The 12,527-nt window shown below is 41.0% G+C and overlaps 1 protein-coding gene across 5 annotated transcripts in view; it reads right to left on the reverse strand.

Moving 5' to 3' along the window:
* Nucleotides 1-12,527, reverse strand: part of ctnnd2b (catenin (cadherin-associated protein), delta 2b) — a 145,063-nt gene that overhangs the window by 14,324 nt on the left and 118,212 nt on the right. For all 5 annotated transcript variants that reach the window (XM_073491386.1, XM_073491385.1, XM_073491384.1 and 2 more), the window contains 2 exons: nt 6,096-6,213; nt 4,435-4,617 (listed from right to left, as the gene is read on the reverse strand). In XM_073491386.1, the coding sequence (XP_073347487.1) occupies nt 4,435-4,617; nt 6,096-6,213 (301 nt within the window). The remainder of the gene's footprint in view (nt 1-4,434; nt 4,618-6,095; nt 6,214-12,527) is intronic.

Below are 12,527 nucleotides of genomic sequence, written 5' to 3' on the forward strand. Positions count from 1 at the left end.
ATTGCCGTGACTCTCTCATGCTATCCTCTGGTGGATTGGCGGGTCTGTTACACGCTTTGGCATAAGACTGGAGTGACGTGTGAGCATGAATGACTTGTGTAGCAACAGTAACTAAGTGTGAGTGATGGGACTGGGGTGAGCAGGCGGTCGAGGCCATCCATACAGATGTGCAGGTTTTTTTTAAAACATAAAAGCTATTACTTTATGTTATTTTATAGTTTTAGCACTGCTGTAGGTCTATGGATCTTCCTCTGCATTTTGGTCTTTGCACTGTCTATAGGTCTATTGAGAGCTCCTAAAAAAGTGAAGTCCTTGTCTGCTTGCATGTACTTGGCATCTACAGTTGACTCTATCTGATTCTGACTTCTAGGTGTACAACTGTATGTATTTATAAAAATGGGATGTCCTGTATGCTTCCTACTTCCATCTGCAATGATGTAATCTCACATGACATTTGTTAAGGCTCTGTAATATTACCAACACATTGCATTGAAAATAAAATCTTGTTTTCTGCCTTCCCTGTTTGTCTTTGACCTTAATTTCTACTACTTCCTCTTTCCCTCTCTCCTCCCTCATCCTTTTGTATTTTCTAGCCTCCTCCCTTTGCCCCAGCTTCCCTGACTCTCCCTTTATATCTCCTCTCCACCGATATATCCTTTCCTCCTCTCCTCTCCTCATTCTCTCTTCTAATTACCCCGCAGTTGATAGAGTTTTGCCCTCTTCAACAAGCTCCCCAATCGCTACTTCATGGTAATCACCCACAGCTGCACTGGAGTGGAGACAGACAGATAGAGGAGAGAGGGGGAGGGTTATGTATTATCATTATGGAGAGGTTATGATTTTTCCCTTTCCAATCTGATCCCAGAGTTAGTTTTAAGATCCCTCATCTCCCTGGTTCTGCTTGGGTACGCAAAAAGTTCGTTGAGGGTTCGCTTGACAAATGGAAGTTAAAGCCCTGGCTCATCACTACCATTTTTTAAAAATCTCCTTTTCACTCTTTTCTAGAAATGAAAGAGGAAAAAAGCATGCCGGGCTAATGAGCAATTCACCCACTCTGATCCACCGGAAGTGTTGGGTTTTCAATCCCAACGGCTTCACCAGAAGTTGTGAAAGACGTCTTCCACTCCACCAGAATGTGATGCTGATTGCTTATTAGCATGACAAGAGGCTAGAGCCTACTCCAAGGCAGCCGTTTGGTTTCTGCCAATTCTACAACTACAAGAGCACTAATTTTTTAACTAAATGGAGGATGAAACTCTGCCTGTTGGCAGCAACAGATGGACAAACCCTGGAAATCCAGAGAGAAATACTAAATCGGCTTGGTATTTTTGATTCCGAGCAGAGGTAGTCAGTGTACGGGAAGTCAAACACGGCTTAATCTGTAGGTACAGCTATAATCTCCTGATCCTGTTGTGTGAAAACCTTGTAGCATGTGTTGATGATATAGCAATACAAATAATTAAATTTGTATCACATCATCAAGCTCCTCTTGATACATATACCTTATTCTGAAAACGTGACTCTAATAATCCAGGTGGGAGGTGACTATCAGTAGTTGACTTGGAAAACAACTCTGGCTCAAACATCATGAATATCAAAGAAAGCTGCAGTGCATTCATAAATATTCATCCGAGACTAGAGATAGTGTGAACCATGGATGAACTGAGCCAATGTTCCTGAACTAGAAACAGCAGAGCACTGCATTACAAAGTGGAATACAGAATCCTCCATTTGGAAACAAAACAACAGTGACACCTGCTCTGACACAAGACGGATAACAAAACGATACAAATGAACACATTTAATGGTAGGGAGAGTGTGTAATGTGCCAGCTATCTGTACTACTCTTATTATGCCTTATTGTTTAATTTCATCATCCTGGTGGGGACAGCTCACAGGGAATACCGACCAATAAAATCACAGCAATAAACAACCGATGACAAAGTCTTCATGCATTATGTATTCAGTGTGTAAGTGTAGATTTTTATGTGGCTATGAAAACTCTATAAGATTCAACATTATATCATTGTGAAATAAGAGGAACAGTAAAAGAGGGAGAAATAAAGGAGAATGGAGGGACGCAGACTGTAAGATAAGTCAACAATCAGAGCATAAATTCAAAACGTCCCCTTGAGTAAATTGCTCATGTCATATTTGCTGCAGTAACTGATTACCACATTAAGTTAGCTACAACAGCATAATTAATGTAAACAAAGTCAAAATCAATCAAACTCCTGACACGGAAAACACAGGACTCAACCACCCGTGTAACTGGTTAACATCAGTGGCAGCTGCAGATTTTTTTTTTCACACTTGAAAATTGAATATTTGACGAGGATTGAAAACAGCCTGAGGCCACACATGCTCGAGTGCAGGCGAAGATGAAAATGGCCCGCTGGGGCTGAATGTGGGCAGTGCAGGATGTGGGACACACAGAACTCAGTTTGCTGGTTTGTAGTCCGTTTATGTGGTTAAGCACACACACGTCTTTCCTATCGATTGTGGCCGCGACTCCGCCGGTTAAAGTTCACCAAAGGTTAACTCAAGATGCGGATTTGCTTCGCCGGGGATGGGGTTTTTTTTTTGCGTAGCATGGAAGTGAACAAGAGGTGAATGTTGATTTTGTGAATGTGTGACTGCAGCCTAAGGCCAAGTCTTCCTCTGTCATGATCCCCAGCTTTTACAAGGTACAATGGAATGAAAATTTGTATAATAATCCCATATCCCATAATCCAAAATCCGAATCCAGAGGCTTTTTGTCGGGGGAACCAGGGCGATGCTAACTTCCGGGTTAGCCTACAAAAATACATCAACCCTACACTGCTCTATGGGGAAAGGTTTTTGCGCCCTGGACCAGAAATATGTCACTAACTTTAGACGACACAAAATATTTTGAATCTAAATTTTTATTGCAGATTATACATTTTAATCACTAATCATATAATATTTACACTGCTCATTAAAAAATTGATCATAAGAGAAGTCTATGTGATTCTTCTTCATATGGGGAGAGGGGTCGGTGGTCTATAGCGCCCTCTATTGACCGGCTGCCACTGGTTGACATTGCACTAACAATGCATACTGTATAAGCGACAGTTAATCATGTTCCACAAAGACTGTCCATCTGCCACCTCTGCATCTAGCTGCCATGATCCTGCCTGTTGATGTCTCCTTTGATAAAGCAGTTCACACATACTCAAAGATTCAAGTTAAAAAGGAGGCTGCACGTCTCTCACAGGCCCTGGAGCATGATGGCCTGCTGAGCATCAAGCCAGTAGTTTGCATACTGATCTTTGACTGGGCAGTTATTTTCCACTATACTGGCGCACAATGAAGTGGTACATTTCCTGAGAGATCTGTTCACGGGCATCGTTTTCTTATCCAGGTTGTATGATAAAATCATACCATGAGAACTGGAGAGTCTGATTTGATGTTCACCGACATCCTTCTTCAGTCTTTGACTCACACTGTGTGTGTAAAGGGGTTTTAAAGCGCACTCAGATTGAACACATGGCAAGTTTTCTTTTTTGATACACTGGAATATTTTTGCAGTCCAATTTTTTTTGCAATTTCTGCCACTAGGGGTCTCTCGATCGAAACAAAAGAAATAAGAGGTGTGGGATCGTGGGAGTTGTTGTCTTCATTGTTCAACAACCATCATAGCTAATGAAAATAAACATGATGGAAATGTTCACTGACGAGGTAATTCTTTAAAGTTTTATTCGTGTTACGTTTAGTCATGTTCACCAACTTACTTACTCACTCTGTTCCCGGACCGTAAACATCGGTCTGTTTATTTTGAGTAAACCTATGGATTTCTCTGAGTTTAAACAATGTTGGAATCTTTTGAAATAATGTTAGTACACAACTCAACAAATATATAAGAAAGATCTAGTCATTTTTTTTTGACATTTTAATGCAGAAATGACACATACTGTATCTTTAACACTCAGATAGTATGCTAGGTGTAGCTAACAATGTACGCTGACTCTGAGTGCCTTTGTGTGTGTGCGTTCTACGTATAAGACTTGGGCCAATTTCAAAGTTAGCACTGCTTTCTTTGTTTGTCTGAAAAAACAGGCCCTGACCCTCTTTTTGTATAAGCAAGTAGAGGGCAACAGCATTCAGCTGAGACCAAGCACAGTCCATTAGCTTGTCTGGGTATTCATCAGAAGACTGCTTAGAGGCATTAACTGCATGGATCTGCAGTGCTTTGTGAGCACCCTGGCCAAACAAGAAACTCGCTGAACCTTCAGCTGAGGCTGCCAACCACGTTTTATCTCACATCAAGCGCCAGCAACAAGTATTTGACTTAATCAAGAAGGAACTTAAAGAAGAGAGGATGGCCGAGAGAGAAAAAAGACAAAAAACAGAAGAAGAAAGAAATGAAGAAACATGAAACGACTCCCTTCTTCCAACTTTCTGTTTTCCCACCTGGTCGTGTCCCTTCTTTTTCTTCTTCTTCTTGCCCCAGCATCCAGAACTCTCTGCGTCCTTCCCGCCAGTGTCACATAGCAGACCGTCCAGCTCCTCCGACCCCCCCTGCTGGCTGTGAGATGTCTCTGCAGCCAGACGGTACGACAAGTTCCTCAGGATGCACACACAGTTCTCTACGGTCTGATGGTGGATCAGGAAAGAAAGAAAGAACAGAGTCAGCGAGATGAGAGAGGAGAGAGACAGACATGAAGGAGGGACAGATGGCAATCAGACACATGCACGCAGGCAAACACACACACTCAAACACATATACATAAAAGTAATGTGCAGTGCTGACTGTAGAATGTACAATATATAAACATGGACACACACACATACACACACACACTAATCCTATTGTTGTGAGTGGGTATGCAGTCAACAGTCTCAGACTTTGATCTTGTGAAGGATTTCTAAGGATTAAAAACTTCACATCTCCACTACACTACACTACACACACAAACACACACGCACGCACACACACACTGACAACGCAGCTCGACACTCCTTACACATCAAACATACATCTATGCATGTAGCACATATGCAGGCTCATGGACAGATACACATGGTTGCTCACAGGCTCACAAAAATGCACAGTCTCCCTCTCTCTCTCTCTCTCTCTCTCTCTCTCTCTCACACACACACACACACACACACACACACACACACAATGGTAAATTTAAAGTTAATTAAATTTGAATCACTGTTAACAAACAATGAGATGCTTTATAAAACATATATTAAGCAATTTGTTTGCTGTAAAGTTGCAAATGATGTTTATAAATTATACCTTTATAAATGGTTAATAAATACTGTGTAGTTCATCTATAAACATTATTAAGGTGGCCATCATAAAGTTGCAAGTGATGTTTATAAACCTTTATGATTGCTTGATACATGGTTTATAAGTCATTGTATTGTTTGTTAACAGTGGTAAAAAATAAATAAATAATTTATTAACCATAAATTGTTGATGAAGGTTCTCAGTCATCCAGGTCATTCTAAGTGCTATATCGTAGGCAACTGGACGTGTTTCAGTGACGTGTTAAATAACCATAAATTCACCATTTATTAATGATGTTCTACAGTGGTGTTTTCTTGAAATAAGGCTTAGTATTATGTTTTTAGGAACTGATTCATATCTGCCATTGCAGGAAGAATATTTGACTATAAATACCAAGAAAAACGTTCAATGCTGTAGGTCTAAAAACAAGCACAACTTACCAAGCTTTTTCATTTTTTACAGTGTGTAGTTTGAGGCCTGTAAGCCTTGGGCGTTAACATACAAACCACAGGCAAACAACTCATACAAATTGATATACATACGCAGTTTATACATACAGCCTGCAAAGACACAGATAAAACACATTTGCATATACTCATGTAAATGTATGTATATTATAAATATTAAAGGGATGGTAATCATCATGGAACAGGTTTATAAAGCAAAAAAAAAACACTTATATTGAGTTTTTGGACAGTGATGTACACATGAACATGCATGCACACATACACACATACATTGTGTGTATGTTGATGCATTTTTATTCAGGGGATTTTGTGTGTGCGTGCAGCTATGGACGCTTGCGTGTTGGTTGCATGTGTGTGAGAGTTACCTTGCTGTCAATCTCGCTGCTCCCCAGAGCCGTCTGGATGACGTAGAGCAAAGCATCTGTCAGGCCCTCACACTCCCTCATCCTCCTCCGGGCCTCCTCGCCTGCAGAACTCACATTCCTGTTACACACACACACACGCACACACACACACACAACCTCATCAATGAACAGTCCAAAATTGTGTGTCAGCACATGAGGGTATTGATATGTGCCACTGCATGTGTATGCATGTCTGTGTGACAGAGAGGAGAGAGAGTCTGAGTGTAATGCCCTTTAAATGTCACACTATTAAAGATGGCGAGGAGATGCGTGTGCCCTCAGTGTCAGTGAGAAATGGCACCGAGCTGCCAAAGCTCCATTAGTTGCATTTGTTTTCCCGGGTGCTTAATAACAGTCTTCACCATTCAAGAATCAAATCTGTGATTTAAAGGTGCAGGGTGTGGTGTTATACAGCTGTGAAATGACACGTCTACTCAAACAAGCAAACAACAAAAACATTATTATTATTATAAATGTACCTACGTGAACTGTGTTGATGCCTAAATACTCATTCTGCCTGAAAATGTCTTTTTACTATTATTAGGACTGTAGAACACCAGTGATGTCAGTAAGCTTTAAGAAATGAAAGAACAGTGATGCTAAATATGTCACAGATATACTGTAGATGCTGTATCGGGTTAGACAGCTTGAGGCAACCTCGCACTGAGCGTAGGTCAACTGTGTATTGGCAGCGCCAAGTCCTACATATCATTGCTGTAGTTACACGTGTGAAATGGAAGAAACTAGACTTGAAACATAAAAATGAATGTGTTGTGGAAGTGAAATGTGTGCTGTGTAGATAGCTGGTCCGATCAAAATATAGAGGTTTCTGTTCCATCAGACGGGCGTGAGATGGACTGAAAAACACAACTGTAATGCTTTCTGCATAGACATGACATTTATAAGATTAATACATGCTTTATTATGCAATTATTAGCAGTTAACTATGCACTTCTTAAATGTTAACTATGCTTTTCTAAGCTACTGAATCTAAAGCAAAACTATGCCTTGTCAGGATGAAGAGATCCTTTATCATGCACTTACTGCTTTTTACTAAGGAAAGTGAGCAGCCTTTACTACAGACAGGCATATTCATCCAAAGACAAATGATGCCAGTTTGAATGTCTGAAATCAGGTCAAACACGTCTTTCTTTAATTAGTAATGCAACTGTTTGTTTGATTCTGACCCTCGGTGGAGTCTCAGTTTGATTAAATTACAGGAGCCTCATGTTTTAATAATGCAGGCGAATAATTGCTTGAATTTTTCAAGGTGTTGACAAGCTGCTGTGTTCTAGTCTGCGTCTCCGCTGGCTTTTTGTTTAACTTGAGCTGTGATGCAGGGTTACCTGAGTACACACACACACTCGCGCGTGCACACACACACACACACACACACACACACACACACACACACACACACACACACACATATAGTACTGATTGCTGTCTGTACGGTGCAACATAAGGACGCAACCAGATAAATGCCTGTATAAAACCAATTGAATTGGTCCTTTTAAAGCACTCTTATATACTCTGTTCCTTCTTCTTTTGGATACCACCTGTTAATGGATTCAAATCAATTAACCCCAGTCAATTTGGCATAATTAATCCCACTGAAGCGTTTCCCCGTTGCAAGGCAACAGGGCTGCAGATTATCTCTCATTAAGATCTTTCAGTGTGAAGAATCTAAATAATGAGAAAAAAAAAATCACACTGCTGTAAAAAAGGTTATGTGTCTACTGGGGGAGCTTTCAAACGGAACAAGAATTTGATTAATCCATAGTGTGCTGCTACTGTGAGCAAAACTGTACTGACAAAAATGTCACTCTTTTAGCAGCAGCAGGGGGAGATTGTTTCTTTGTCTCCAAGTCTATAATCAAAAGCACGATTCTGCTGGATGCCTCTGCACGAGTGTTTGAATTGAGTTTCCATCCAGCTATTTTCAATAAAAACACATCGTCATTCTGCTGCTCTTAAGACCAATTAGTGGAGTGACTCAACCAGTTCAAGTACACTTTTAAATTAGCTGTTAATGACATGATTACTGTGTCTAAATTCTTCATACCATACAAAAGAAGCAAATTTCACCTCTACATACTGTATGTAAGTACGCAATGGTACGTCATGCAGACACCGTGGGTTGCCAGTCAATCCCATAGTAATGAGTGCTAGGAAAGAGAACTGTACATATTGTAAAGAAAGTGAGTGGAACAGAAGGAAACATTGTCTTTTTTTATGTCCCATGGCCCTGTACAAGGTTAATCCTGCCATGGTGCTCAACAATGGTTGACAACAACAACAACATTTGTCTTGCTTGTAGTCAATAGATAGTGAACAAGATGACGGCGCTCATTCAGTCCAATGAGAACTGCTCACCTGCTGCATAAGCTAGCTGCCTGGTTTACTTCCTGGTTATATGGCCCACTGAATATGCACAGTGGTGTTTCTCTCTAACTTCCTCTGGTGTTTTTGGCAGTTCAAAAACAGTTCAGCCTCTGGACCGGTATAGGAGTGGATTGCAATCAGAATTGTGATTCGGCTATCAGAGATAAACCAAAGTGTATAGAATTGTATCTAGATTTTATTGTGATTTGAAACGCTTGAAGCTTTAATTGTAGATGTTGTCAGCGACACTTTATGATTTAAAGACTCCTGAGAGCATCAGGTTGTTACTCTAAAGCTCTTTTACTATACTAAAAAAACCCAGGCCTATTTTGTCTTGAAAGTGCCAAAGCAAGAACCCGACAAATTTGCTGCCCAATGGACAAAGGGGCTCCATGATCCATTTGTGGTCAGTCGACTACATGACACATGCTAAGTTTGAACATTGAACATACTTATGCACGGCTGACCCACTGTCGCTTGTCTTTCAATCACCTCCTCTTGTTTCAGAGGCCAAGCTATTCTTTACCAGATCTCTGGGCTAACTAGCTCAATAGTCCTCAGATCACAGCAGCCTCAGTCACTGTTTCCTTGAGATACTGGTTCAACACAGAGGGTTTTTTTGCTCTCCTCCTCTCCAAACAGTGGAGCTTCTCTGCTGTCAAACACATGCAGGATAGGTTATGCTTGACAAGCTAACGGCACTGGGATCCTGCAGTCACCTCACTCAGAGCTAGCTAGCCTGACAATTACCACTCCAGATAATTCATCGCTCTCCTTAAGCACACCAGCTAATGGACACAGTGGCAAGACATTCCAGGTGTCGGTGCACCTGCGGGAATAACATTTCAAGCAAAGATACGAATGTCTCAGTGTGACATTTAGAATGTGAGCACAAAACTGAAATAATGAAGGTGGCCTCTGGATCAGTTAATAAAGCCACCAGAGACACCATGTCATGTCAGGTGATATTTTGCATAGTGTGTATAGTGGTGTGTATTCTAAAACAAATGTTGGATTAAATGAGCACCAACTGGGTGATGAAAGGCTGGAGCTCACAGGCCACTGTGTTCTCATTCAACACATGTACTGAGGATGGATCAGATAAACAACATCTGTTGCCTTACTATGTATGACTGCAAGGGTTGATGTTGCAGGTGCATCTTTTTAGTTTAGCGCAACTGGGAGAGAAATGGGCAATTTTAGTGTAATTTAAGCTTGCACTATCACAGGGCAAGTCCCTGTAAGTAGATCGCAGGCTGAATGCTTGTGGAGTGATGGATGCATTTAAATCTTTAAAATGTCTTGATGGTATTAATGATTTCTCTTCCCGATCAGCGTGTGCTGAACACCAAACTGGGTTAACCTGCTCCGCATTAGTTGCTGCAGAATTTGTGTCACATCTGCAAATTGAATGCACTTATTTCACATTCGTCTCTCTTGCAGCACAAGTTTCAGCGCTTCCTGTTAGCTGACATGACAGCATATGCACACACAGGGAGTGAAACGAGCGGTGAGTAAGCAGAGGCAGAAAATGTGTGTGTGAAAGTGTGAGACAGCGAGGCAGAGACAGGGCGAGACAGAAAAAGAAGAAAGGGATACGGGAGGGCTAATATGATGGAGAGAGAAGAAGTGGAGTAATAGAACGAGATGGAGACGGAGCGAGGGAGGAGAGAGCGGCTGACGGGAAAAGTGGTAGAGGGAGAAAATGAGAAAGTGAGGAGGATAATGGGAGATGGAGAAAAAGAGAGAGAGAGAGAGAGGGAGAGAGAGAGAGAGAGAGAGAGCAGGTGGCCGGCGATATACCAAACCCGCCATGAAATATTCAATCTTTAATCAGACTCCCAGCATTCCCTAACGAGGCGTGAGAAAGATGAATTAGCCCTTCGAGTTTAGGGAGCTGATCCACACAAAGCCATCTCCTGCAACACACACACACACACACACACACACACACGCTCACAGCCAGACACACGTACAGTATTAGTGGCGACTAAAGCCTTTGTTAGCACCCAAAATGTGTCGTTTATTTTCACGGAGAGCAGGTGAGGAGACATATTGCGGCTGAGATTAATGCCTCACACATGTAGTTAGATGGAGAGACAACCAGCGGCATGCACACACACGCACGCAAACAGCAAGCCAGACTACCTTGCAGACAGAGATGCAAATGTAGTCATGGCAGCAGTCCCGCTCTATTCTCGCTCCACTTGTGCTGCACTTTTGCCACATCCTTGAGAGGAAATATTTAGAAATGTCCCTCTCTCAGATGTTAAAGCGGATTGTCACATAATTAAAGCAAACTTTTTTTGTTTCGCTGTACAACATATGCATCTGCAGAGATAATAAGACGGATGCGAGACAGCTCCATGCAATAACAGATGGGTAAAAAAGACAAATATACATACAGTTTGTGAATGTTGCAGGCTAAGTCGTCATTATTCTGTCTGCGAGAGGTGTTTTTTTTTCCTTTGATGCTGAAATGTTTGATGGAAGGGAACCCGTAGCACATCAAAAAATGTCTGGTACACAGCCGGCGTGTCTCTGTTAGAAATATTTATGAGCACAAATTTCATCATGCAGTCCCAGGAATGCTTACAGAGTTTGGAAAGCAACTCACCAATACAAATTTCATGTGTAGAATTATCTAATGACATCTAGTTTTTTAAAGGCTTCGAAAACGTCTTCTGAACTAGCTTCTTGCTATGGGCGGTGGGTGATTGATTGAACTCATTTACATACGTCACACACAGGAGCCGCAATATGTCTCATTATTTAATCGAGATATGGTATATTTTGTTTTGTTTAAATCTTAGCAAATAGTAGCAACTTTAAATATACAGGACATGAGTGAATTCTGGGTTGCGGATGGTGATTCAGAGGTCTGGAACCAGGCTAATGAGGTCCTACATGAACACACAATTTTCTGTTTGTTTATGTTGCCAGTCCATCAATCCATCAATCAAATCTGATCCGACCAGTCCTGATGAGGCAGATTAGTTGACATACTGAGTCATAAACTCTTAATAAATAACACGTAAGAGAAGAGACTTTAAAATCACATACTTTCCATCATATATCATAAGTATAAATAGAGACACTAAACAGGGTGATAATGGTGGTATATAATCCAATAGTTCTAATATTTTAAACTTGTGATGCATTGAGACTACAGTGGCTGTTGTCATCTTGTTACTCGATGATAAAATGTACCTGAAATAATCTGAATAGCGTGCGATTTTAAAGAGGTTAAAAAAATAAGTATATAATCAGTATATAATTGTAGATAATTACCTGAATGGGATGCTTTTATTATGGAAGACACAGCTTTATTAAACTGTAGTCCTCCTGGACATAAAATACTAAAACATATTTAAGATAGATTTATAGGATTTAGGAGGTAAGTGTACACATACAAGGAGTTTAACTGCTTGATGGTTTTTACATTGCTCTCAGTGTACTAACACAGGAATAGAGCGCAACAAAAGCTGAACAAATAAAGGCTAAGAACAGACAGGACTGTTGTGTGCACAAGGACGTAAAAAAGAAGTAGGAGTAAAAATATATATAAAAAGCACCAGAAGACCAATAAGAATTGTACAGGATAGAGAGTGCAGGAGCCCTGAAATGAAGTCTAGACAAGTTGAGTCTGTGCACCTTTAAGGCAGATGTCACGAGACAAAACAATATTACGATGGATTCCTGAGGGTGAGGTACAAGGAAGCATTTAGAAAATAGAATTACACAAGCTGATACTTCTGTACATCGCTATCAGAGCCGCAGAGAATGTCTATTGAATTTTACAGAGCGGAGAGCGAAGAGGGACTGCTGTCTCAGCATCACACACACACACACACACACACACACACACACACACACACACACACACACACACACACACACACACACACACACACACACACACACACACACACACACGCACACAAACACTATGTTTAATTATGCTGTTTAAAAGGCAGATGATGTATTAGTTTTTGAGGTTAGTCTGAC

This window comes from Pagrus major, chromosome 21, assembly GCF_040436345.1.
Source record: "Pagrus major chromosome 21, Pma_NU_1.0".
In the NCBI taxonomy this organism is placed as follows: domain Eukaryota; kingdom Metazoa; phylum Chordata; class Actinopteri; order Spariformes; family Sparidae; genus Pagrus; species Pagrus major.